This window comes from Salvelinus namaycush, chromosome 23 (genome assembly GCF_016432855.1).
Source record: "Salvelinus namaycush isolate Seneca chromosome 23, SaNama_1.0, whole genome shotgun sequence".
Taxonomy (NCBI): Eukaryota; Metazoa; Chordata; class Actinopteri; order Salmoniformes; family Salmonidae; genus Salvelinus; species Salvelinus namaycush.
The window spans coordinates 38,487,026-38,514,637 of record NC_052329.1 but is presented as its reverse complement, the minus strand read 5'-3'; the positions used below and the strand labels follow the sequence as shown (position 1 = coordinate 38,514,637).

General features: G+C 42.3%; 1 protein-coding gene across 1 annotated transcript in view; it reads right to left on the bottom strand.

The window, feature by feature from the left end:
- The window catches only part of ptgir (prostaglandin I2 receptor), a 56,236-nt gene extending 46,129 nt beyond the window's left edge, over positions 1-10,107 (bottom strand). The window contains exon 1 of the mRNA XM_038961873.1: positions 9,280-10,107. Coding sequence (XP_038817801.1) covers positions 9,280-10,107 — 828 coding nt within the window. The remainder of the gene's footprint in view (positions 1-9,279) is intronic.
- Positions 10,108-27,612: the final 17,505 nt, after the last annotated feature.

Below are 27,612 nucleotides of genomic sequence, written 5' to 3'. Positions count from 1 at the left end.
CCTCCCTCCCTCCCTCCCTCCCTCCCTCCCTCCCTCCCTCCCTCCCTCCCTCCCTCCCTCCATCCATCCCTTGTATAGTAGACAGACTGAAAGCAAACACATCCCCATCTTATCAGCCAAACGCACTATATTTATCTCTTCTTTCCATCTCTCTCACATTCACTTGTTCCAGCCAGCCTCGCTAGATCTTGTGGCGGTGCTGAAAGCAGACCGCTGTGAGAAAAGCATCTATTCTTCAGCGCCTGGCATTGTGCTCTACTGTATAGTGTTACATCAACGTGTTTGCATTCCATTATTAAGAACTGGACAGAGAGATGGCAGCCTGCCTGTGAGTCTGTGTGTGTGTGTGTACTGTGCGTATGTGTGCTCAGTATTGACAGAAGTGGTAAGAGCATTATGTAAACTAGACTCTCATTGCCACTCCTATTTGCCATATTTTCCATTTCAGCCTACTAGAAAGTGTGTGCCCCCAGGCCTGGAGGGAAGCAAAAGTCATTCCCCTACCTAAGAATAGTAAAGCCCCCTTTACTGGCTCAAATAACCAACCAATCAGCCTGTTACCAACTCTTAGTAAACTTTTGGAAAATATTGGTGTTTGACCAGATACAATGCTGTTTTACAGTAAACAAATTGACAACAGTCTTTTAGCACACATATAGGGAAGGACATTCAACAAGCACAGCCTTACACAAATGACTGATGATTGGCTGAGAGAAATTGACGATAAAAAGATTGTGGGGGCTGTTCAGTGCGGCTTTTGACATTATCGATCATAGTCTGCTGCTGGAAAAATGTATGTGTTATGGCTTTACACCCCCTGCTATATTGTGGATAAAGAGTTACCTGTCTAACAGAACACACAGGGTGTTCTTTAATGGAGGCCTCTCCAACATATTCCAGGTAGAATCAGGAATTCCCCAGGTTCAGTTGTCTAGGCCCCTTACTTTTTTCAATCTTGACTAAAAGACATACCACTGGCTTTGAGTAAAGCCAATGTGTCTATGTATGTAGGATGACTCAAAACTATACACGTCAGCTACTACAGAGACTGAAATGACTGCAACAGTTAACAAAGAGCTGCAGTTAGTTTCAGAGTGGGTGGCAAGGAATAAGTTAGTCCTAAATATTTCTAAAACTAAAAGCATTGTATTTGGGACAAATCATTCACTAAACCCTAAACCTAGGGATGCACGATATAAATCGGTGAACATATCGGAATCGGGAGATATTAGCTTCAAATGCCAACATCGATGTCTAGTTTAACGCCCCGATATGCAAAACCGATGTCAAAGCTGACGTGCATACCTATATAACGTAGAAACATGACGTAATGACACCACGTCAAATTTTGCGCTATACGTGCAACACAGCATTCCTAAACTAGCCCACAATGTCTGCTGTGTGGATCGAGCTGTCAACAAGTCGACCAGTCATTTAAAAGGATAACAAAATTTCAGCTAGACAACTCAAAGGCGAAATCCATTAAAGCCAAGATAATGGTATTCATTGCCCTTGACAATCAACCGTTCTCTGTCACGGGTGATGTTTTCTTTCACCGACTGGTCGAGCACCAGTACACACAACCAAGTGCGCTATTTTTCAGATGTTGCCCTACGGGAGTTACACAGTAATAGCGTCACTGCTATTAGCTTCACAATATATATACTATGGAACGCCGTTTGGATCTTTGCGTGTCAAAGAAGATACAGTAGCACTGTCAAATCTGTACAAAAAAAGTCAGCAAACAAGCAAACACCGGCCACGAACTACGTGTTTACAATACCGCTTTGGTAATAAAGCATAATTTGTTCGACCGCAACTTCTGGGCTAGCTAGCTTTAGCTTGGTACCTAGTTAGCACCAATACAACCAGCCTGAAAACAAATGACCAGTAGAACCTGGAGTCATTTTCATTATTCTTAGCAATGATTTAGGAATCCTTGTGAGTAAGTACTAGCTAGGTTGACACTTGTTGTTCGCCTATTGAAATTGAACTTCAGTTCATGAAAATAAATAGCTAGTCAGCAACTTAACCCTGTTGCCCTAATGTTTTATAAGCAGCCAGCTAGCTTAATCTGGCTAGTGAGGCTCGACCGCACCGGGTTATGGCTTGTGAAGCTAGCCACAATAAGGATTATGCACAATAGTGGAATTTCCGGTTTGCCTTCAAAATAACAGTATGTCATTGACAGTAATGCAAATGAATACAAATAGTATAATTATGCCATACTTTTATTTTGAAGGCTAACCGCAAAGTCCACTATTGTGGCTAATCCTTATTGTGGCTAGCTTCACATAGATGGGTCCGACCACCATTAATCAAATAGGAACTGTCTTATAAATTAGGGTTATTTTAGATGATGACACCTAGCTATATAGTTAGCTAGCTAACTATAGCTACTGAAACAGATGTGTTATTTGACGTGTATCTTTTTTGACACGCAAAGACCCAAACGGCATTCCATAGAAATCCTGGTTGACAATAAAATGACTGAACAATGAAAGAGCACAGCAAGTAAGTGAAAGAAATAAGTTTTGAGTATGTTTTACTGGTAATGGGGACATACGTAAATGCCAACAAAATAACTTTTTGGTCAGTGTGGTGTGTGTGTGAAACCTTTATTTAACTAGGCAAGTCAGTTAAGAACAAATTCTTATTTACAATGACGGCCTGGACGACGCTGGGCCAATTGTGCACCGCACTATGGTATTCCCAATCACGGCCGGATGTGCCGTGATTGGGAAGTAAGTAACCCTGGATTGTAACCCTGGAGTAACCCTAGATTGTAAACGGTCATGGTCAAAACATATTGATACAACAGCAGCTAAAATGGGGAGAAGTCTGTCCATAATAAAGCACTACTCTACCTTCTTAACAGCATTATCAACAAGGCAGGTCCTACAGGCCCTAGTTGTCACACCTGGACTACTGCTCAGTCGTGTGGTCAGGTGCCACAAAAAGGGACTTAGGAAAATTGCAATTGGCTCAGAACAGGGCAGCACGGCTGGCCCTTGGATGTACACAGTGAGCTAACAATAATATGCATGTCAATCTCTCCTGGTTCAAAGTGGAGGAGAGATTGACTTTATCACTACTTTTATTTATGAGAGGTATTGACATGTTGAATGCACCAAGCCGTCTGTTTGAACTACTGGCGCACAGCTCGGACACCCATGCATACCCCACAAGACATGCCACAAGAGGTCTCTTCACAGTCCCCAAGTCCAGAACAGACTATGGGATGCACACACCACTACATAGAGCCATGACTAAATGGAACTCTATTCCACATCAAATAACTGATGCAAGCAGTTTTTTTTAAACAGCTAAAGAAATACACCCGCTGTTCCATAATACACCTTATGGAACAGCAGGGACAGTGAAGCAACACAAACATAGGCACAGACACATGCATACACACACAATAACATACACACATGGATTTTCTATTGTAGATATGTGGAGTAAGGGCCTGAGGGCACACAGTGTGTTGTGAAATCTGTGAATGTATTGGAATGTTTTTAAAATTATAGAACTTCCTTAATTTTGCTGGACCACAGGAAGAGTAGCAGGTGCATTGGCAGCAGCTAATGGGGATCCATAATAAATACAAATACACTCTTATCATATTAATACCATATTAAAGAGGGAACTATAGTTCCAAAACTAGTTTCTTTCCGCCATCCTGCATCTCCTCTTGCTCAGGTTTCCATCATGTTCCAACAGTCTTTCATCTCCAGAGAGGCAGGCAGTCTTACACTCTAACCCCACATCCTAACTATAGGCCTGGGGCTGTAGGTCAAGCAGCTTGGCTTAGCTGGGAGGAGATACTACTGCCTTGACATGCACTGTGCTGAACTCATCTCATCCGATACACACTCCTCCATTACCTCGCTCTCATCGATTCATAGTCATTCACATACAGATGCACGCACGCACAGGCACACACAAACACACGTGCACACATAGATGCACCCTCCCCCACACACACACCCACACAGACACCGGCAGTGTGGCATGTCTGAGGTGTTGTGTGAGTCAGTTGGGTGATTCCTTAATAACAAGCTATTAAATTATTCACCAGATTAATGGCATTGACATGACACTCAGGATGTATCCTGGCTTAAATTTCCCTCAGGCAGGGCCGTCTCTAGCCTTTTAGGAGCCCTAAACAAGATTTGGCGTGCCTGGTTGGTATTCAGCCATGATTACTGCAAGTTTAGATAGTCTAGCCAGCTAACTAACTAATCGAAAAATGATGAGCAGTCATTGCTAATTGAGTGAATGTCAGTGACTGACATAACAAGAGAAAAATTGCTGATACACAACCAAAAGTGACCCGTTTTAGGACACTAGGCGTACAGTTGAAGTCGGAAGTTTACATACACTTAGGTTGGAGTCCTTAAAACTTGTTTTCAACCACTCCACAAATTTCTTGTTAACAAACTATAGTTTTGGCAAGTCGGTGAGGACATCTACTTTGCAAGACACAAGTCATTTTTCCAACAATTGTTTACAGACAGATTATTTCACTTATCATTCACTGTATCACAATTCCAGTGGGTCAGACATTTAAATACACTAATTTGACTGTGCCTTTAAACAGCTTGGAAAATTCCAGAAAATGATGTCATGACTTTAGAAGCTTCTGATAGGCTAATTGACATAATTTGAGTCAATTGGAGGTGTACCTGTGGATGTATTTCAAGGCCTACCTTCAAACTCAGTGCCTCTTTGCTTGACATCATGGGAAAATCAAAAGAAATCATCCAAGACCTCAGGAAAAAAATTGTAGACCTCCACAAGTCTGGTTCATCCTTGGGAGCAATTTCCAAACGCCTGAAGGTACCACGTTCATCTGTACAAACAGGTCATAAGCCGTCATACCGCTCAGGAAGGAGACTCGTTCTGTCTCCTGGAGATGAACGTACTTTGGTGCGAAAAGTGCAAATCAATCCCAGAACAACAGCAAAAGACCTTGTGAAGATGCTGGAGGAAACAGGTACAAAATATCGTATTTTTGGAGAAATGTACTCTGGTCTGATGAAACAAAAATATAACTGTTTGGCCATAATGACCATCGTTATGTTTGGAGGAAAAAGTGGGATGCTTGCAAGCCCGAAGAACACCATCCCAATCGTGAAGCACGGGGATGGCAGCATCATGTTGTGGAGGTGCTTTGCTGCAGGAGGGACTGGTGCACTTCACAAAATAGATGGCATCATGAGGGAGGAAAATTATGTTGATATATTGAAGCAACATCTCAAGACATCAGTCAGGAAGTTAAAGCTTGGGTCGCAAGTGGGTCTTCCAAATGGACAATGACCCCAAGCATACTTCCAGAATTGTGGACAACAAAGTTAAGGTATTGGAGTGGCCATCACAAAGCCCTGACCTCAATACTATAGAACATTTGTGGGCAGCAGCGTGTGCGAGCAAGGAGGCCTACAAACCTGACTCAGTTACACCAGCTCTGTCAGGAGGAATACACCACAATTCACCCAACGTATCGTGGGAAGCTTGTGGAAGGCTACCCGAAATGTTTGACCCAAGTTAAACTATTTAAAGGCAATGCTACCAAATACTAATTGAGTGTATGTAAACTTCTGACCCAATGGGAATGTGATGAAAGAAATAAAAGCTGAAATAAATCATTCTCTCTACTATTATTCTGACATTTCACATTCTTAAAATAAAGTGGTCATCCTAACTGACCTAAGACAGGGAATTTTTACTACCTGACTATTAAATGTCAGGAAATGTGAAAACTGAGTTTAAATGTATTTGGCTAAGGTGTATCTAATTTCTGACTTCAACTGTATATCGTGGGTCACTACTTCATCTACTTCATTTGAACTTCATTTTTTTTAATCAAAATGCGTTACTTGGCAGAAATGCCTTCTGGAACATGTGAACTTTCATATGCCTTCATAAAAAACGTAAATTCCATCTGTAAACACGAATAAACGGTGAAATTACAAGCCTAGTTGGTTTAGCCACAGAAAAAGTCAGCAACCTAGCCATGATTGGCTGAGATAATGAGTGGGCTGGACATGCCGAGAGATGAGTAACATATAGCACACTTCTGTCCATTTGAGCTGGTTAATATTTGTAGGTAATCCTGTCTAACGCAGAACTGCTTAAGTGTTGCTCTCCACTGTCTGGAGGACCGAGTTTTGAAATCAGTGGAATTAGAGTATGATAGCTAAGGAGATGGAGAAAACACCTGTCTCGGGATTACATCTTCAAACTAAGGGCAACCATGGCATCCGTGACAGGGAGAAGCGTCCAACCATGATGTATTGGGTAAGATAGTCTAGCTAGCTACATTTTCAGATGTTAGATATTTCTAATTTTGTCAAAGTCATTTTCATTTTCATTTTTCATTTTCAATAAAGGGAACACTTAAACAACACAATGTAACTCCAAGTCAATCACACTTCTGTGAAATCAAACTGTCCACTTAGGAAGCAACACTGATTGACAATAAATTCCACATGCTGTTGTGCAAATGGAATAGACAAAAGGTGGAAATTATAGGCAATTAGCAAGACACCCCCAATAAAGGAGTGGTTCTGCAGGTGGTGACCACAGACCACTTCTCAGTTCCTATGCTTCCTGGCTGATATTTTGGTCACTTTTGAATGCTGGCGGTGCTTTCACTCTAGTGGTAGCATGAGACGGAGTCTACAACCCACACAAGTGGCTCAGGTAGTGCAGCTCATCCAGGATGGCACATCAATGCGAGCTGTGGCAAGAAGGTTTGCTGTGTCTGTCAGCGTAGTGTCCAGAGCATGGAGGCGCTACCAGGAGACAGGCCAGTACATCAGGAGACGTGGAGGAGGTCGTAGGAGGGCAACAACCCAGCAGCAGGACCGCTACCTCCGCCTTTGTGCAAGGAGGAGCACTGCCAGAGCCCTGCAAAATGACCTCCAGCAGGCCACAAATGAGCGGAGTGTTTTTTATCTGTTGGGCTGTTGTCAGGGGGGTTTTCTTCACCATAGAGAGTATTCTCCGGTCATCCACTACAGTGGTCTTCCTCAGTCTACCGTGTCTTTTGACATAATTGAGTTCACCGGTTGTTTTTTTCTTGTTAATGATGAACCAAACTGTTGACTTGGGCATGCCCAGGGTTTTTGCAATGTACCTGATTGATCAATTTTCATTTCTGAGCCTTATGACGGCCAGCTTCATTTGCATCGACACTGCTGTCTTCCTCATGTTGTCACACCCCAACAACAACAACCTCCAAAGGCAATAGCAAAGTCTAGAATCAATACTCTTCATCAACAGCTCTCTTGCATTCACTAACGACACAAATGAATACACCTGCCTAACACACATCTGTGAAGCCAATTCAACAAATACTTCTAGTACCTTAAAATGGGGGGACCATATACAAAAGGTGCTGTCATTTCTAAACGGTTCATCCGATAGGTATGAAAATACCCTCAAATAAAAGCTGACAGTCGGCACTTCACCCTCATTGCCATTGTATCCTTTCAAACTCAAAGCGCTAGAGTACAGAACCAAAATAACTAAAAAATGGTCACTGTTCAATGAATTATGGTGCTCACTGTAATAAAAAAAAAAGAAGATATATCTATATATATATATATATATATACACACACAACATTTTGGGGGCTCCAGGCTAAGTGACTGCTTATGTCACTTATGTGTGGAGCCGGTCCTGCTCAGGTATCACAGGCCCAGGTCCAATCTGCAGGGGAATCTTTCTTATCGTCTGCATGTGAATCAAGCTGACTACCTACACATTTAGAAGTATTTGGTTAGCTTTGAATTTCAACAGGTACGCCAAATCATTGCTGGAAGGTGAAGGAAATTCGACCCCCATAGATACCGTATGGTCGAAGGAATGACTCAGGAGTCAGGACGTGCCTGTATATTTCCCTCAGATATCAACCACAGATCCTGACTGAGACTACACGAACAGAGTTCCTTAAAAACCTCTTTCAACTTCCTGTCTCATCATGGAGTATCACCCACAGGCAGCAGAGACCTCATGGAGATGGTTGGTATTGAATGACTTAAAGAAAAAGGGAACAGTTGACATTACAGTCAATTACCCTCATTCCTTGTAGTTACTCTTTAACTACTTTGGAAACTGGAATGTCCTTAGTTGCACAAATCAATGATTGATTTAAGTTCAAAGGAAACTGACAAGCTTATTTAGTGTGTAACCAAGGATAGCAGGCTTATATCTTTACACTCAAACAGTGACTTTCAGCAAAACATAGATTGTTGTGGTATCAACCCTCACCATATCTGTAGTTCTACAAATGTCCATGTGTGTGTGTGTGTGTGTGTGTGTGTGTGTGTGTGTGTGTGTGTGTGTGTGTGTGTGTGTGTGTGTGTGTGTGTGTGTGTGTGTGTGTGTGTGTGTGTGTGTGTGTGTGTGTGTGTGTGGTAACAGCCAGAAGGGCCAGAGACAGGGACAGGAAGCTGCCTCCAAAAGCTCAGTGTCAAACCCAGTGAACAACACCCACAGGTAGGGATAGCCCAAGCAGGGACCCGACCCATGGCCCTCTGGAAAGGGAGGGGGGGGGGGGGCCAGATCCAGTCCTCCAGGGCTGACAGATTTAGCACACACCTCTCAATTAGAGGAGCAAAACATCAACGTTCGGTTTTATTTACTATCCAAATAATGACTGTCTGGTTATGCAACCAAGGGATAAACCTCTCTGGGGAGTGGATATGCTATTATGAACGGCCTCATGGGAGTAGAGGAGAGGAGACTGGCCTGCTTGTTTTTTTTAAAAACAGTTTCCTCCTGAGAACAAAGATCTGATACTCTCTTAAAAACAGGGCGGTTCTCATTTCACTTCAATATCAAAATACCAAAGCGATCTAACAGTGAGCGAGATGGCGCGGCATGCCATTGTTTACACAGAATGCTAACATGATGTGTGCATGGAGTGATATCAGGAGTTGAGAGAAGTGGTTTTGAATGGCTAATAGCTACAGTATGACAGTGTACTGTAGGGTCACGACAAGGTACCAGACAGAATCACATACAGAGAGATCCAGACAGAGAGGATAAGACACTTGAAGAGACACAAATAGTTAAAGATTCAAGAGTTAGTCAGAGAAAGACGTCAGTCACAGGAAAAGTGAGTAAATACAGTGAAAGTCACATAGAGTTTGAGTCACAGATGATATGTCAGTCATAGCCAGGGGCCACGCGTACACACACATAAACATACACACACAGGGATATGGGTCAAAGAGAGAGAGAGAGAAAGAGAGAGCAACTCACAGTGAGCGGCAAGGAGCAGACAACGAAGATGACCGTCATGGAGGCCAGCAGCATCAGGTGGTCCATCTCCTCCTCCCCCTGTCCGAACCAGCCCAGACTCATCTTCCTCTTCCTCCCTCCATTCACCACCGAACCACGCCGTGTCATCTGGCTGCGGTGCATCCGGCACAGGCTGACAATCACCGAGCCGTTGCACACAAACACCGCCACGATCAGCAGCGCCATGAGCGAAGCGTAGGACAGCGAGAACGCCAGAACCTTCCTCTCTTCGTCCACCCCCTCGCCTGCCGCCTCCATCTTGATGAAGCACCACGTGCCCGGGCAGTACTGCTTGTGGCGGCCAAAGCCGAAGAATGGCAAAACACAGAAGGCGCAGGTGGAGATGTAAATAAGCAGGAGGGCCACCTTGGCGAAGCTGCGTCGGACGCACTTGGAGTAAAAATAGGGGTGGCTGATGGCCAGGCAGCGCTCCACGGCCATGGCACAGAGGATGAGCATGGAGGCCAGGCCGAAGAAGGTCATGGCAAAGGCGAAGAGGCCACAGAGTCCCTTGTCCCCAGTGAGCCCCAGCAGGGACCGCTGGCGGGCGTAGCACACAAACACCAGGGGGCTGAGGAAGCAGGTACCCAGCAGGTCAGTGAGGGCCAGCCCCGTCACCAGGATGCAGAAGACGGAGGACTTGGTGCGCCGCTCCTTCCGGTGGACACCCAAGATGGCCAGGGCGATGAAGTTCCCCATCACCCCCAGGATGAACATCACTGTGCTCACCACCGGGTTCCCGTCCGTGTGGATATGGGTGCTGTTCTCACAGCTCTCGTTCGACAGCATGGCTGGAGGTTCAGTGTGTGTTTGTGTTGGTTGTGTGTCAGGCTGTAAGGGTTGTGTTGTGGTGTTGCCCCCTCAAGCTCTTGAAGTCACCCTTTTTTGGCAGCAGAAGAGGCTGGGGTAAGTCTTAGGACCCATCCTACTGGGCAAAAACTGGTTGAGTCAACGTCCTTTCAACCAAAAAAATCAATATGATGACGTTGAATCAACTTGGAAAACTGATTGGATTTGAAACAACAAAAATCAACATAGGGGAATTTCGTCGTTTTTTCACCCAACTTTTTGCCTAAATCGAATGACATGGTGGCATGTTTATTTGAATTCACGTTAGTGATAACTCAACCACATGTAAATCAAAACTAAACATTGAACTGACGTCTGTGACCAATGGGATGGCATTGCTGAATCAGTGTTGATTCAGTGGATTTCGCCCAAATTATGTACGTGTATCTTGTTGCTCTTCTGCAACTTCGAAAGTCTCCAGGGTCTAAAAACGGTTCTATAAGTCCTATTTTTAAAGAAAATATACAACTATTTAGGGCTCCATTGCGCAAAATGTGTATCTATGCCTATAGAATCCAGAAAATCAACGTAAGGGCAGTTCAAATGATATTCGCATTTATGAGTAATTAATAACACTTGAGTATAAGAACGAAACAAGCTCTCAACTCTTACCAGACGGCTCTCAATTGGCAACAAATATCAACTGCCATTCCTTATCTTTCGCTCAGTATGTCCCACAGACCCCTTTAACGACAGTGCGAACGCTAACGTTTTATATCCTTCCTCTGAAACTCAAACTCTCCGACTGTCGCACGCATCTGTCTGATATCTACTGATAAACTGGGTAGTGCGCGTGCCACTTCCCGCTCTCTCCTTCGCGCCCACGCGTAGCCCGCTCTCCCTTTCTCTCTTTTACGCACTCACGTTCATTCTCTCTCTCTCGTAGTCTACGAGACGGTTAAAAATGCTACTTTAGGTCAGATGATTTATTAGAAATTATATATGACCGTTTTTCGAGGTCATTTTGGTAGGTTTTTAAATGTTTCATTATTTGCATATGGCAAAATATTTTATTCTTTATTTTTCTCTAACCATTACGCAACCAATAAAACATTAAGAGGGCACGGCCACCTATTGATGAACAACAAGGACCACCGTTGACTATTTTCTATTTAAAAAAATAATAAAGAACATGTAATCACTTACAAAGTAAAATTTATTTTGAATCTATTTGAAATAAACCGAATTTATTTTCCGGAAAATGATATACCTCATTAATGGGCTAGAATTGTGTACGGCTATGTATAACTTCTCTAGGATTTTTTAAAATATCGTTCTAAAATCTTTTGAATTTTGAGATTTTAAGCCAGAATACAGAATTCAAGCCACAATTCCAATCTCATTATGATGCAACAATTAGGCTAGATTCCTTGGCTAAATATTAAAACCCTAGAATGTTACAACAAAGAGAAGAACCAACGAAAAAGGCGTAATCATTCACTAAACCATAACTTAATTGTATACTTTTTGTAATTGGACTACATTTTCAGAGGTGAGACTGAATATGGAGAATGAATCCCACCAACAGCTGGTCAGAAAACAATAGCCTAATGTGTAAAGAAAATTCTGGCTTTTAAGTAAATCAGTAAAAGTAGGTCTACCCTCTAGCATTTACTAGATTATACCAATTACCCTGAGGGTAACTGAAGTTTGAAATCTGGCATGGTCAGACAGTTTTAATAACATGATAGGAACAAATAAAAAATAACTACTACTGTCACGGCCGTCGTAAGAAGTGGACCAAAGCGCAGCGTGGTGAGCGTACATATTCCTTTTATTTAGAAATAACGCCAACAATAAACAATACAAAAACAACCGTGAAGCTTAAGGGCTATGTGCCACAAACAAAGTTATCTTCCCACACTGAAAGGAGGGAAAAGGGATACCTAAGTATGGTTCCCAATCAGAGACAACGATAGACAGCTGTCCCTGATTGAGAACCATACCCGGCCAAAACATAGAAATACAAAATCATAGAAAACAAAAACATAGAATGCACACCCCAAATCTCACCCTGACCAAACCAAATAGAGACATAAAAAGGCTCTCTAAGGTCAGGGCGTGACAACTACATGTTTCTCCATATATCAATGCAGAGATGGGTTAGTACACTGGAGAAATAATTGACTGAAAGTGAGGAGATGGAGAAAGGCAACACGATGAGGGAGGAATAAGAGAAAGAAAGACAAAGAGAAATGGAAGGGCTGCTGACAATGAGAAAGGAGATTGAGACTTGTAACAAGGTAGAACACAACCGATGGAAGCTGGAGAGAGAGGTGTTGGAGAAAGTCAACAAGGTGAGGATGGAACCAGAGCAAGCAAAGAGAAAGGCTAATTGAAGAGTTGCTGAGGCAGATAAGGGAGACTGAGGCTCCTATTGAGGTACACCACTACCAATGGAAGCTAGAGAGAGAGTTGTTTGAGAAACAGAGAGAAAGCGTAGTGTCAGACAGAAAGAAGATGGAGCTCAAGATGGCAAAGCTGAAGGTGCAGAACATACTGAACTTGGCCAAAAGAGGAGAGGTGGCAGTGAAGAGTACTAAGCTGTTAGCTGAGAATGAAAGGGAGAGAGAAATGTTGAAGAAACAGAAAAAGCTTAGTGGCAGACAAAGAAAAAATAGAAGTCAAGATGACAAAGGTGACGATGCAGAACATACTGCACTTGGCCAAGATAGGGAAGTTGACAGTGTAGAACACGAGGCTGTTAGCAGAGAATGAAATCCAGCGAGAGGTGTTGGACAAACACAGAGAAAGTGCAGCAGCCGACACACAAACGTTGATGGGCAAGGTATCAAAGGTAAAGATGTCCTTGGCCAAGTTATGGAAGTTGAGAGTGGAGAACAAGAAGAGACTGTTAGCTGAGAATGAAAGGGCGGTGAAGGAGAGGGTGAGCGAGAGGAATGGATGGAACCTCATAAGAAATGGTTTGAAGACAGATTTGGCCAAAGCAGACCTGGAGAGGAATTAGACGCTAGTAGGCTGCAAGGAGGGCAGGTGGAGATGGGCCAAGGCCAAGGCTGGCCTACGAAGAATCTGGGATCAACAGGGGGAAAGATGGATGACGGAGAAGGAGGAGATTAATAGAAGGAGCACACAGGCAGCAGAGGAGTGGCTGATTGAGTTGAGAGAAAAGGAAAGAGCGATAGAGGCTCTGGAAGGAGAAAAGATGAGGATTCTTTGCCTGCATGGACAAGAGAAGAAGGGATGGGAGATGGAAAAGGAGAGGTTGGCACTTACAGGGTAGTGGGAAAGAAAGAATAGTGAAATTGAGAAAATGCAAAGGGAGAAAGACAGATGTGAAATAGAGAAGAAAGATATGGTGGAGAAGATGAAAGAGGCATACATAAAGCTGTACCAGATGCAGACTGCCCTGAGGTTCGGAGAGCAAGAGCAGCCCCAGGTACAGTACTCCATTTAACCAGTCACACTTCAGGGAGGTCACAAGTCACCTCCTAATGGTTATACTATCAGATTCAATAGATGAAGTTGACTGCATGCTGGAGAATGATTAATAATAATAATATCTCAGATCACTGATTAACATGTATGGACTTTCTCTTTCTGAAGGAAGCTAAATCTGCCCAGAGAGTCAGGGCAAAGCTAGAGAAGAAGAAGAGGAAAGAAAGGGAGATGTTGGAGAAGAACAACGTGAAAGAGCTGCTCAGAGCTAGAAAAGCAGAGAGTAAGGAAGAAGTGAAGAAGAAAAAGGAGAGGGTGAAAGCCCACCTGGACGAGGTGACAAGGAACTATAACGAAAAGAAACAGAGGGAGAAAGAAAGAGAAAATCTGTTGAAAAAGGCACATGGCAAAGAAGATCACATGGCGTACATCCCAGACAACTGAAGAAGATGTCAGAATGCAACACATATGGAAAAGTAAATACTGTCAGCTGGCATTGGTTAAAATTTAAATTCTGTCTTCTTTCATTTAGTGGAATTCTTCATCAATAAAATATTATGAGCATTTGAGTTATTTGTTAGTATTTATTTCAAAATGTGGTTACTGAATAATGCAATGAAAGTTAACTTTACTGACATACTGAATCTATTTGAAAGACTGTACTTCCAAGTGCGTGTGCGTGTGCGTGTGCGTGTGAAGTTCTTATCACAGAAGGGAGGACTGAACTTTACCTCATCCACCTGTTTGATCAAAACATTACTCTGCTTCATCCTATCTGTCTCATCTGCACCCCGAGGCACTAGTTTGTCCCACAAAGCTAATTTTTAACAACATCTATTACATGATGTTGCCAACAGTAGGATACACACAGTCTCCCGGAATGATCAGTCTGCCTGGCGGCCTATTTGCCTATCGAGGCCTGTTACAGGCTCTCATTATAAAATATTTATATGCCCACAGAGTGTGTTGGAATTATTTAGAAAAATCTAAAAATCAGCAGCAGCTTCACACCTAGTGCACCTGCTGCCGTTCTCCATAGTGTGTCCTTTTCCATTGCGGAACACTGCTGTCAAACATAACCCGTCATAGCTGCCAAATTAGTAATAACATTTGGGTAGCTCTGTTTTGCCTCTGCAGCATTCTGTTTACCTTTCACCTTTTAAGCAGTCATTTTCTGGACTGTAATGCATTGAATGGTAGACCAATTCTTCACCCAATGGTTGTTGGGTTGTGGTAAGAGTTTGTTTCTATAACCTATGTCCCGTCATGCAGCTAACCGTTTGTCATTTGAATGGGCTGGTCCTGCTTCTTAGTTGTGTGACACAGCATTTCGCTTGAGCTACTGGCCCGAAAAGATGCAGTGAAATGTCACAATAAGGGCCTGCACTTTGAAATGCCCGAACACATGCAGTACCTTTGATGTCGCAACAAGACTGTACCAAAATGTTTGATGTGGAGCATTTTCCTCATGTCGGCCATGTTCTCTTATCAAACATATGAGCAGGGCATGCAATAAAGAAAAGCTAAGGCCTCTACCCCTTTCCCCTGATCTGTCCATCCCGTCTCTCTATCATTCCATGCTCCCTGGCACCATGAGAGGGGAAAAAGCCCTCACAGATTATCACTGAGAGGAGTGTTTACAAGTCTACTGCCCATAAAACAAAACACAGTGGCATCTTTTAAATAAACACCACCCAGACAAAGCCAGAGAGAAGGGCATGGGCCATGGAGAGAATAGGCATGCAGAACCAGGGAGACTAGCATAAATATACCAACTACACCACCGATGTCATAACTCTCATGTTATTTACATAGCCCCATATTGAGATAGATGGTTGCAGACAGTTGGGGCTATATGTTGATTCATTGCAGAGCCTCTGTGTTCGTTGGAGTCCTGGGTCTAAAATTAAGTGATAATGCTCGAGAAGCCAGTGTTTGGAAGAGATATGGGCACGGGTGTTGGTAGCAAACTGGCAAACCTTGCCAATATATCCTCCAAACACTGGCTTTGAGGGCATTATAACTTTTATACAACGGGTTACCAACATATTGAAATAACGGTTGACATATTTTCATAACATTTTTTATTTTGATTAATTTATTCATACTACAGTATTTCATCCTTCCTCAAGATATAGCCCCGACACAAATCTAGGGTTGCTACCCTAGATTCTAAATGTTCCATTGGCATACTGGCTGGAAATGTTCTTATCCCTTGCTTGCTAGCTAGCCAACTACGGTTAACTTACAGTCACGTCAACCAGTGCAGCCAGAATAACAACAGTAGCTGCATTTGTATTTGTTTAAGCTGTTTTCTAGTGGCATTTATTTGGATACATCCATAACAATGAGCTAATGAGGCGCGATTTTGCCTGGCATAGAAAATGTGCTCTCTCGTCAAGACACCGTTGTTCAGAGGAGCTAGCCAACAACACAGCTAACACAATCACTTCAAAACTGAGGCTGGAAAGACTGCAAACTAGCTGCACTTCGTTTGAACTTTTTTCAATTTACATTTCTTTGTATATATCCGTAAAAATTATGCCAGCTGGTTCATGATTTCGACTGGCTGAGGAAAGCTGCCTGCCTGCCTGTCTCGTCCCGACTTCTGACACATTCATTGCTATGGGACAGCTGGAGAAAGATTTTAAATATTGAAACAATGTTGCAAATGTCTGTGTGAGAGACACACAGCAAGGTTTATGCAAATGTCCTCTGTTGAAAACTAAATGTTAGTCTAAAAGAAATGTGAGATAATGTCTAGATGCTTTTTATAGTGGAGATCAAGTTTATAAATTGCCTGGCTGGGCTGATGAGACAGTGGATTGCGCAGTCAGATGGAACAGAGTAAATAGGCATTTTAACGTCATAGATTTAGCCGGTGGTAACTTGTGGAATAGACACCGGCTGGAATGCGGTTTTAACCATTCAGCATTCAGGATTAGACGCACCCGTTTTATGATGTACAGTAGCTTATGAGTAAGCTCAGGATAATGGTAGAGGTAGAGCATGTTAAACCTATGCCTGTTGCCCCAGGATCATAGGGTTTACTCTCGGTGAGGAACATGTTTGAAGAACATACTGTATATTATTGATTGGTAACTATTGATGTATTTGGTTATTGCTGTTATGCTTCATTGGTTGAAGAACAAACAGGTTAGGTTAGTGGTCCGATGGCATGATAACAATCTCCAGCCAACATAATGTGACCGTGTGAAGTATTATTTGAATTGAATCAATGCATCATGGCGACAAACCACTATGAAGTCCCTTTTGTCTTGAATTTCATAAAGTTTCACTGTTACAGCTGCCCTGGTCTGTAATGGGTTCAGTGCCTGTTTGGATACTTCACCAGAGACCAGAGGAGAAACAGAAATAGAAACGTGAAGTGGACTATTGGAAATAAACTGCGGAATTGAAGCCTTTGACAGCCATATTTTTACATTACTGACGTTAAATATCTCTCTGAAATGATTTAACAAGAGCCCTGGCCTGGGACGTCAGTACTGACGGTAATAGCGTAAACACCAAAGCACTCTGTGTGCATCTCCGGTTTGGCTGCACCGCGATGGTGCTCCTGGCCGGGAGTTAGCCTGGGAAAAACCAAACTCCAGAAGAATGCTGCTGTTTCTTTGAAGTCTGCTCAGTGCTCTGCTCTGCTCACTCACAGACGGTAACATCTCACCTGTGATCTGTTTTAGTATATTAAGACTGGTTTGTCATGTCCTTCAGAGAGTAGCGGTAGAAGCTAGTCGAGGTTCGCAGCAGCAATAAATACAGCAGGTCTGAGACATCTGGTGATGTCGTGCACTCTCTTATGCATGCAAGCCCACACAAGCACACACACAGGCATGCAAATTTGTGAGTACACACACACACACACACACACACACACACACACACACACACACACACACACACACACACACACACACACACACACACACACACACACACACACACACACACACACACACACACACACACACACACACACACACACACACACACACAAAGACAGATGTTGGTGAGCCATTCAGCCATTAACCACAACAGGAGTGTGCATTCTAATGGTATGATGCAGACACAAATGCATGGCAAGAAGTCTCTATCTCCTATCTGGCCAAGGAGAGAGCATTGGACTGGTATTGTTTATAAAGGCAGTCATCAGTCGTCAGTCCTTTAACAGTCGAAATTGAGGTTGACAATTGAGGCTAAACAGGAATATTAGAAAGGATGTGGGAATGTGACTCAAACTGCTCCAGATGATCGCAGAGTTGTTTATACCCTCAAACATACCTGACTGACTGGAGCTGCTTCGACCACAGACTGAAAGTCCTCTAAAGAGCTGTAATTGGATTTACATATTGTTTCAGTGACATCAGCCCAGGTCCCTTTACGTGTGTGATGTCGCTCTATGAAATTGTTCAGTCAGAATTGATTAATTGACTTTCTAATGGATATTACAGTGGTTTCAGGGCACAACTCTCAAACAAATTAACTTTTTGTCCCAATACCTCTTTGTTTGCCACACAACATGACCGTTCAGTACATCTGAGTTGAGTTAGATGATAAATCTAACAAGTAGCTCTAAAGGTATCACTGTTCATCATAAAGTCATGAACATCAAGTCAATTGCTTTGTCTTGGATCAGGCATAAGCAGTGGCTGTGTCTGTTTTCTGGCCCCTGTGTTTGTTACGTCTGTGTTGTGGTTGAGTTTAAGATATATCCCCCTGTCTTCTAAACATTGTTTCCGTGCCTCGGCTGTGTCAGAATCAAAACAGGCCCTCAGTCAAGATGGATTATGTGGCACATGATGAGATTGATTTATGAAAGGTTGACCACCTCCTATCACAGACAGACAGACAGACAGGACAGACAGGACAGACAGACAGACAGACAGACAGACAGACAGACAGACAGACAGACAGACAGACAGACAGACAGACAGACAGACAGACAGACAGACAGACAGACAGACAGACAGACAGACAGACAGACAGACAGACAGGACAGACAGGACAGACAGGACAGACAGACAGACAGACAGACAGACAGACAGACAGACAGACAGACAGACAGACAGACAGACAGACAGACAGACAGACAGACAGGACAGACAGACAGACAGACAGACAGACAGACAGACAGACAGACAGACAGACAGACAGACAGACAGACAGAGACAAGTCATGAGGAATGGCCATTACTATTATGAGTTTAAGATCCTTCACGGAGATGACTGGAAATTGGTTTGTTTTACAGTTTATCGTCAGTGGTCTGGATTTACTTTACCTCTCTGTGATTTCCATTTATGAATTGAAATGAAAACAGTAAATCAGCTGGTCTGGATCTGGGTCCATGCTTGACAAGCAGTCTTTCGTAACACTTATCTGGAAGTGGGCTTTTATGAAGTGTTATATTACCTGATAAACATATTTGTTAACACTTTATTTGGATAGTCCATCTGTAGATGCTCTACAGACTCAGTAGCGTTTCAACTAACTATCTACTAACCCTTAACCCTAACCTTAACCCTTATCCTGACCCTAAACGTAACCCTTACCCTTACCCTAACCCAACCTTAACCCCTTACTCTAACCCTTATTCTAAAGCTAACCCTTACCTTAGCAATCAGTTGCTTATCAACAGATAGTTTGTTGATAGTATGACCATCTACAGCATCTACAGATGGAACATTCTGACTATCCAAATAAAGTGTGACCACATATTCATAGCATATGAACATCGATTTAGTGAAAGAGTATTATGAAACTGTATGATAAAGCAATAAGGTACTATTAGCTGTGACATATTCACAGTATATTAGAACAGCCCCCAATTACTTGTTCAAGCAAATACTTCCTTGTTGATGACACATCTCTTTTTGGATGTGTACACAACATGTACTGTAGATGAGGTGACCAAGCAAGTCTGACTCAGCGTTAAATGTAATCTAAGTCCCTGGTTTACTGGGCACTTCCCTCAGCTCAATTTATTAGCTAATGTCATAAAGTGTAAGGTTTAATATAAAGAGAATCATGGTATAATATAGAGGTTTAATCATGGTTTTATATCATGGTTTAACATATTTAATATCATGCATTTCCTGATGTCACAACTAGGTAATACATCATTTTGTGAGAATGGATAAAGAACGAGTTATATTTCAACCTTGAAGAGTGTGATAGATAGAACGGAAAATGTGCTGTGTTGTGGTCCCATTGCCTCTTCTGCAATCAAAAGTAGATCGTTATTGGGGACACAGAGATAAATCTCATACAGTAGATACTTAAAGTGTCCATCATTGTGGAATATTCCAATGACAGACATTCCAGTTGGAGAGGACGTAAAGCAGTCTGTTCTTCAGTCTGTCTGGGAACTGCAGTTGGACTATTATGGACAATAATATGTTTTTGTTCAAAGACTTCCAAAAATAAATTTCATCAATATGAAGTAAATGTGGTCTTTCCCATTTCTGTGGTGAAATCGATTCTGCTGTTGAGGCTGTCCTGAAGAAAGGCTATCAGGTTGCTTAATTTGGGGAAAACCACACGATGACGTTGTATATATTTTCTTTCCTCTATTACATTTATTTTCCTGGGTTTGTTATTTGGAAGATAAGAATCAGGTTTAGGTTATAAGTAATGGAAATATTCTGTTTGAGTGTGCACGCATGTGTACATGTCTTGTTGTTGCATGCATACCACGTCTCTGTGTTTGTGTTTGTGCATAAGAAAGACATATGGCCAAATGTGCTATCTTGCCAAGCCCAAAGAGAAGTAACTTCCTGTAACTGAGAAACCCCCCCCCCCCCAAAAAAAAATATATGAATGGATCTTTACCCCAAAATATATGAATGGATCTTTACGGGAAATGTTAGTGCAGGCTGGGCCGCATCAGGATAAGGAGGGGAATTTCCCAAGAGATGAGGGGCAACAAACGTTTTCTGTGGCCCACTACAATAGGAGGATGGCGAAAGGGGAGAGAGTGGAGAGAATATGGCTTGTCTATTCCAAGCAAAACGATGCAGCCTTCTGTTTTTTCTGCAAATCTGCTCTGGTCAGGGATGGAACCAGGGACTGAAGGAATCTGTGCCACCTCCTCAGCTCGCATTACAAGTCGCATGACCACCTAGATAGTTTCCAGATGTGGAAGGAGCTAAAGATCAGGCTGGTGTCCAAGCAAACTTAGATGATTTGATTTCAGGACAATGGACAGCTACCGAGAGAAAACATCGCAGACTGCAATGCAGAGGAAAGAGGCGGAGACGAAATAAATAAATGCTGAAACTGATGTTGGACAATAAAATACGATATGTAAATAAACACAATTTGTTAAGGCTGCGTCATTGCCACAAACCTTATTTTACACTGCTCCAGCGAAACGAGGCCCGCCATGCATTTATGAAAGCACTTGTTTCAAAAGCTCAAATGATCTTACATTAAAATACATGTTAAATATGTTATAAAAGTGTTATTTGTATTGTAATTGAAACAATTATGGGGTTGTGCCTTGTGTGATAACAGGTGAGATATTATTAATAAGAAACTCGGTTCCTACTATAGGTAGTTGGCTGCATAGCAACATTGTAACTCTCCGATGCAGGGGTTAAAGTAAAATTCCCTAGGGACCTCCTACAGTTGAAGTCGGACGTTTACATACACCTTAGCCAAATACATTTAAACTCAGTTTTTCACAATTCCTGACATTTAATCCTAGTAAAAATTCCCTGTCTTAGGTCAGTTAGGATCAACACTTTATTAAGAATGTGAAATGTCAGAATAATAGTACAGAGAATGATTTATTTCAGCTTTTATTTCTTTCATCACATTCCCAGTGGGTCAGAAGTTTACATACACTCAATTAGTATATGGTAGCATTGCCTTTAAATTGTTTAACTTGGGTCAAAGGTTTCGGGTAGCCTTCCACAAGTTTCCCACAATAAGTTGGGTGAATTTTGGCCCATTCCTCCTGACAGAGCTGGTGTAACTGAGTCAGGTTTGTAGGCCTCCTAGCTCGCACACACTTTTTCAGTTCTGCCCACAAATGTTCTATAGGATTGAGGTCAGGGCTTTGTGATGGCCACTCCAATACATTGACTTTGTTGTCCTTAAGCCATTTTGCCACAACTTTGGAAGTATGCTTGGGGTCATTGTCCATTTGGAAGACTCATTCGCGACCAAGCTTTAACTTCCTGACTGATGTTTTGAGATGTTGCTTCAATATGTCCACATAATTTTCCTCCTCATGATGCCATCAATATTGTGAAGTGCACCAGTCCCTCCTGCAGCAAAGCACCCCCACAACATGATGCTGCCACCCCCGTGCTTCACAGTTGGGATGTTGTTCTTCAGCTTGCAAGCCTCCGCCTTTTTCCTTCAAACATAATGATGGTCATTATGGCCAAACAGTTCTATTTTTGTTTCATCAGACCAGAGGACATTTCTCCAAAACGTACTACCTTTGTCCCCAGGTGTAGTTGCAAACTGTAGTCTGGCTTTTTTATGGCGGTTTTGGAGCAGCGGCTTCTTCCTTGCTTTGCGGCCTTTCAGGTTATGTCGATATAGGACTCGTTTTACTGTGGATATAGATACTTTTGTACCTGTTTCCTCCAGCATCTTCACAAGGTCCTTTGCTGTTGTTCTGGGATTGATTTGCACTTTTCGCACCAAAGTACGTTCATCTCTAGGAGACAGAACGCGTCTCCTTCCTGAGCGGTATGATGGCTGCCTGGTCCCATGGTGTTTATACTTGCATACTATTGTTTGTACTGATGAACGTGGTACCTTCAGGCATTTGGAAATTGCCCCCAAGGATGAACCAGACTTGTGGAGATCTACAATTTTTTTTCTGAGGTCTTGGCTGATTTCTTTTGATTTTCCCATGATGTCAAGCAAAGAGGCACTGAGTTTGAAGGTAGGCCTTGAAATACATCCACAGGTACACCTCCAATTGACTCAAATGATGTCGATTAGCCAATCAGAAGCTTCTAAAGCCATGACATTATTTTCTGGAATTTTCCAAGCTGTTTAAAGGCACAGTCAACTTAGTGTATGTAAACTTCTGACCCACTGGAATTGTGATACAATGAATTATAAGTGAAATAATCTGTCTGTAAACAATTGTTGGAAAAATGACTTGTGTCATGCACAAAGTAGATGTCCTCACCGACTTGCCAAAACTATAGTTTGTTAACAAGACATTTGTGAAGTGGATGAAAACGAGTTTTAATGACTCCAACCTAAGTGTATGTAAACTTCCGACTTCAACTGTATATTTGCATGCGTGCACAAACATTTTTTATGAGCAAAAACATAGAATTGCATAGATATTTGGAGCCTATTTCTTCATGTTCCAAAAAAGAAGTGGTAAGCCTACCTGTTTGACAGACACAATTATGCTATCCATAATCCATGTCGGTATAGCCAAATACTCCAATACTGTCGCATGCACTGATTAAATACCTCCCTGTCTGGGAAGGGCTTGGTGTGTTTGACTAAAACCAGGGCTCGAATTGAGTGAGGATATCACATACCCTTTGTTAAAGAAAAGGGCAAAAACGATATCTATTGTTTGCTTTATATTTTGAAATAAATACATAAAACGTATCCAGATTATATCAAGCTTTCTTATCAGAACTCAGGATAAGACCCAGATGCAGACAGCTAGAGTCACCGATATTTATTGACCCAAACATGGGGCATGCAAAAGACAGGTTAAAGCCAGGCAGAGGTCCATAATCCAGGGCAGAGTCAATAAGGCACAGAACAGCAGGCAGGCTCGGGGTCAGGACAGGCAGCGGTTCGTAAACGGGTCAGAGTCAGGCAGGTACAGAACGGCAGGCAGGCTCGGGGTCAGGGCAGGCGGAATGGTCAGAACCGGAGAAACTAGGCAACAGAACTTGATAAAGCAGGGAGACGGGGAAAGAGATGGGAAACCACGCTGGTAAGACCAGAGAAGACAAGACGAACTGGCAACAGACAAACAGAGAACACAGGTATAAATACACTGGGGATAATGAGGAAGATGGGCGACACCTGGAGGGGGTGGAGACAAGCACAAAGACAGGTCAAACAGATCAGGGTGTGACAGTTCTATAACAATAGTTAACTTGTGATGTTTTATGATAGAAACAAGCTCTAATGCCTGCGAAAGACGTGACTCCGATGCATATGGGGATATATTGATTCCCCTCTATGACAATCTGTTAAACTGCAGCCTATAATATTCCAGGAGATAAAAAAAAAATTACTTTGCTATTCTGTTCCTATTAATTTACCTTTTCTCTTTCTGAAAATAGATTTTTGTTTAAACTCAGGCAGCTTTTAGGGAAGCACTTTTGTTGTTGGGTTATACAAAGGACGAGTAGCCAGCAGTTGAAGCTTACATTTTTCTGTGTAGGTAGAGCCTCTGTCTGGGTGGAAAGGTAACTTTTGAAAGTGCCATGCTTAGATTCATAAGGATGTTTAAGATGCAATTATTTGCAAACAGCATTGCAAACAAGACACTCTGGTTTGACATTGAGAAATATGGTAAGAATGTCTATTTCTCTGTCCATTACTCCCTGAAACTTCTACTTTCATTATCCACCTTTCTTTTGAGACTTTCTCAGCTCAACATTATCTTGATTGCAAACTGTTATCCCCCAATCCACACACAAAGAAATCTAAAAACGAATTTAATAGAGACATTGGTGATTTTATCAATGTAATCAGATTGAAAATATTAGGCTGTTATATTTACATTGAACTGATTATATAGCCTACTAACCAGATGTGTTAAATATCGGCAGATTTCGGTCTCACCTAGGGTGGCAGAACGTCCAGGGCCAGCCCTGAGACCCATGCTTCTGATGTGTGATGGTACGCAGATTGTGTTCCTCCATACAATACTGGCATGATTCAGCCAGGCCAGCCTCACTTGGCCATGTCTAATTCAATAGCAAAACATAATGCAATTTTTTAATACAAATGTAGCTTTCCCAACAGGCAGAAAGTACAATCAAAATAACATGCCCTGTGTATAACAATTACCTCCTCTGGGAGCGCAGTTTGTTATGGACGACGACGCACAGTGTGACGAATTGGATTCCATATCACATGCTCGCCTGATTTGAAACATGAGAGAGAGAGAACAGGCGTGCCATTATGTAAAACCGATCCTTCCTGAGAAATTGAGGTCACAACGGCTGCGTTTACATAAACAGTCACAAATTTTATTCCACCACAAAATATTTTGACCAATCACATAAGATCTTTTCACATTAGATCTTTTTCAGAGCTGATCTGATTGGTCAAAAGACCAATTAGTGAAAAAAGACCAGAATTGGGCTGCCTGTCTGAACACAGCCATAATGACCCCTTGGGTTTATAGGTTTAGGTAGGTATGTGATATGTAAGAACTGTAGGGAAATGCCAGACACATTGGCTGCGTTTACACAGGCAGCCAAATTCTGATTATTTTTCCCACTTATTGGTCTTTTGAAAAAAAAGATCAGCTATTTTGTTAATAATAACAATGAATCCCACAGTTGTGTCAAATTGGCTGGATGTCCTTTGGGTTGCCCATTCACCCTCTGAATGTCACACATACACAATCCATTTCTCAATTGTCTCAAGGCTTAAAAATCCTTATTTAACCTGTCTCCCCTTCATCTACACTGATTGAAGTGGATTTGACAAGTGACATCAATAAGGGATCATAGCTTTCACCTGGTCAGTCTATGTCGTGGAAAGAGCAGGTGTTCTAAATGTTTTGTATACTCAGTGTATATCTCAATATACAGTTCTAAGGAATTGGACGGGTTGTGGGTTAGCTGGTACAATGGTTTTGGGATTTTACTATGTCTGTAGACCTAGTTGGTGATTGGCAAATATTAATTGTACACAGAAAGAGGCAGATATTAATGGAAACCTTGAATATTACTATCTGAGGAATTAAAGGAGTGAGAATTAACAAATTGAGGAGTAATGGTCAGATTATGAGTGCCAGCAGTTTGGGTTAAAGGTAAGAATAGTTGGGTTTACCGCAGGTAGTTCTTGATCATGTGACTGTATAAGGCTGCATTTACACAGGCATCCTAATGTGGATCTTCCACTAATTGGTCTTTTGACCAATCAGATCAGCTCTTTTGTCAATAACTACACTGTCTAAACGCAGCCTCTTGAAAGCACTCCTACCAGGTTCAACTAATTCATGATGGTTTAGATACTGATATTAAATTAATGGGTTTGGCTTGTTTGAAAATCATTAATGTACCATTAACACGTTATACCCTTGGGGCCACACAACACAAAGTGGAAATACTATGGCAGTGCCCTGACTTGTGCAATAGCATCCCCCTGTGGCTGCTCAACTCACACCAAACACAGTAAAAGACTTCAAGGCAGCAGCTACTCTTCATGGGGTCCAGCCAAATTAAGGCAGTTTATACAAGTTTAAAGACATTACAATACATTCACAGATTTCACAACACACCGTTTGCCCTCAGGCCACTACTCCACAACTACCACATATCTACAGTACAAAACCCATGTATACGTGTGTGTAGTGCGTATGCCATCGTGTGTGCATGCATGTGCCTGTTTGTGCTGCTTCACAGTCCCCTTCCATAAGGTGTTTTATGTTTTTAAAATCTCATTTTACTGCTTGCATGAGTTACTTGATGTGGAATAGCGTCTCACTCTGCGTTTTCCCGTTTCTTACGTAGGCTTGCTACCTCCGTGATCAAGGAAGCCACCTCAAGCCTATAATCCTCGGCAAGTAAACAATTTCTGCATTGGAACTCCGAGTGATCCGGTTTGTCCTGAAACAATACGTAATAAATACAGCTCCTACAGCGCTGGAACCGTTCATTTATTTCTCCAAAGAGCGCTCCATTGCCAAACTCATCTGGTACCAATTTCGTTAGCTTGATGGCTAGCAGTTTAGCGTCTCTGTCAAGTAGAGTTCAACCTGTCTGTTGAACGGGATTCCGGGACAAGAAATAGCGGTCCTAGCTGTTTAAAGTTAACCGCGTCCCGGAATCCACTCAAAAACGAGTACTGTATTGGTTCTTTCAAGACAACTGGGAACGAGGTCAATTCAGGTCAGAAAGATGTTTCCGACTTGGATGACAGTTCAAAATAATTTATCCTAGTCGGAGGTCGTCCCCTGCTCCCAATTCCCAGTTGTTTTGAACGCGGCATATATTCTGAGGTGACACACACTGGAGAAGTGTCATTCCCTTAACCACGGTTTCCCAAACCCTGTCCTGGCCCCCTCAGGATACATTCTGCTGGCCCAGACGTTGCATGTGTCACCCTGAACCCTGGCTGCTGATGCTGTTTGTGAGGCCTATGATTATTTATTTCTAGCTTTCTATCCACAACAAGAATTGGAAGGGATGAGTAGTGCAAAAAGGAAGTGTATGTGTCAGGTTTTGTTTCAAACTGCTTTGCGGCACCAATATATAAATCACTCAAAGCAGTAATGTACAATGGATGAACCAGAAACATGGAGCCCTTCCCACCACTCATTGTGGTTGATTCAGTGATTTACTGTATGTTTCACCACATTACCCAGCTACATACTTCAGGATACATCATACAATGTTTGTTGTTTCTCAACTGAAAGATGTTGAAATCAACTGTTGGTTACTCATGATAATTTACTGTAAACTGCCCATGTTCATACACAGGCAGCCCAATTCTGATCTTTTGTCACTAATTTGTCTTCTGACCAATCAGATCAGCTCTGCAAAAGATCTGCTGTTATTGGTCAAAATACCAATTGGTGGAAAAAATATTGAATAGGGCTGACTAATCTCAGCCATAGCCTTCAAATTATTCGCCAAGTGTTTGCATTGTAGTCTGAAGTTGACCATGTCATCAGAACAAATGATAAACAATGATTTATTATTTTAAGAACGCTTTGACACAGCCTCAAAAAAAAAAAGAGGGAAAAAAAGGAATAGATGGCTAAATAGAGTTACTATTTCTGCCTAGTTATCCTCCCCTGCATCCAGTCCTAGCCCCTCTCACTCTGCCTAATGCCCCACACCA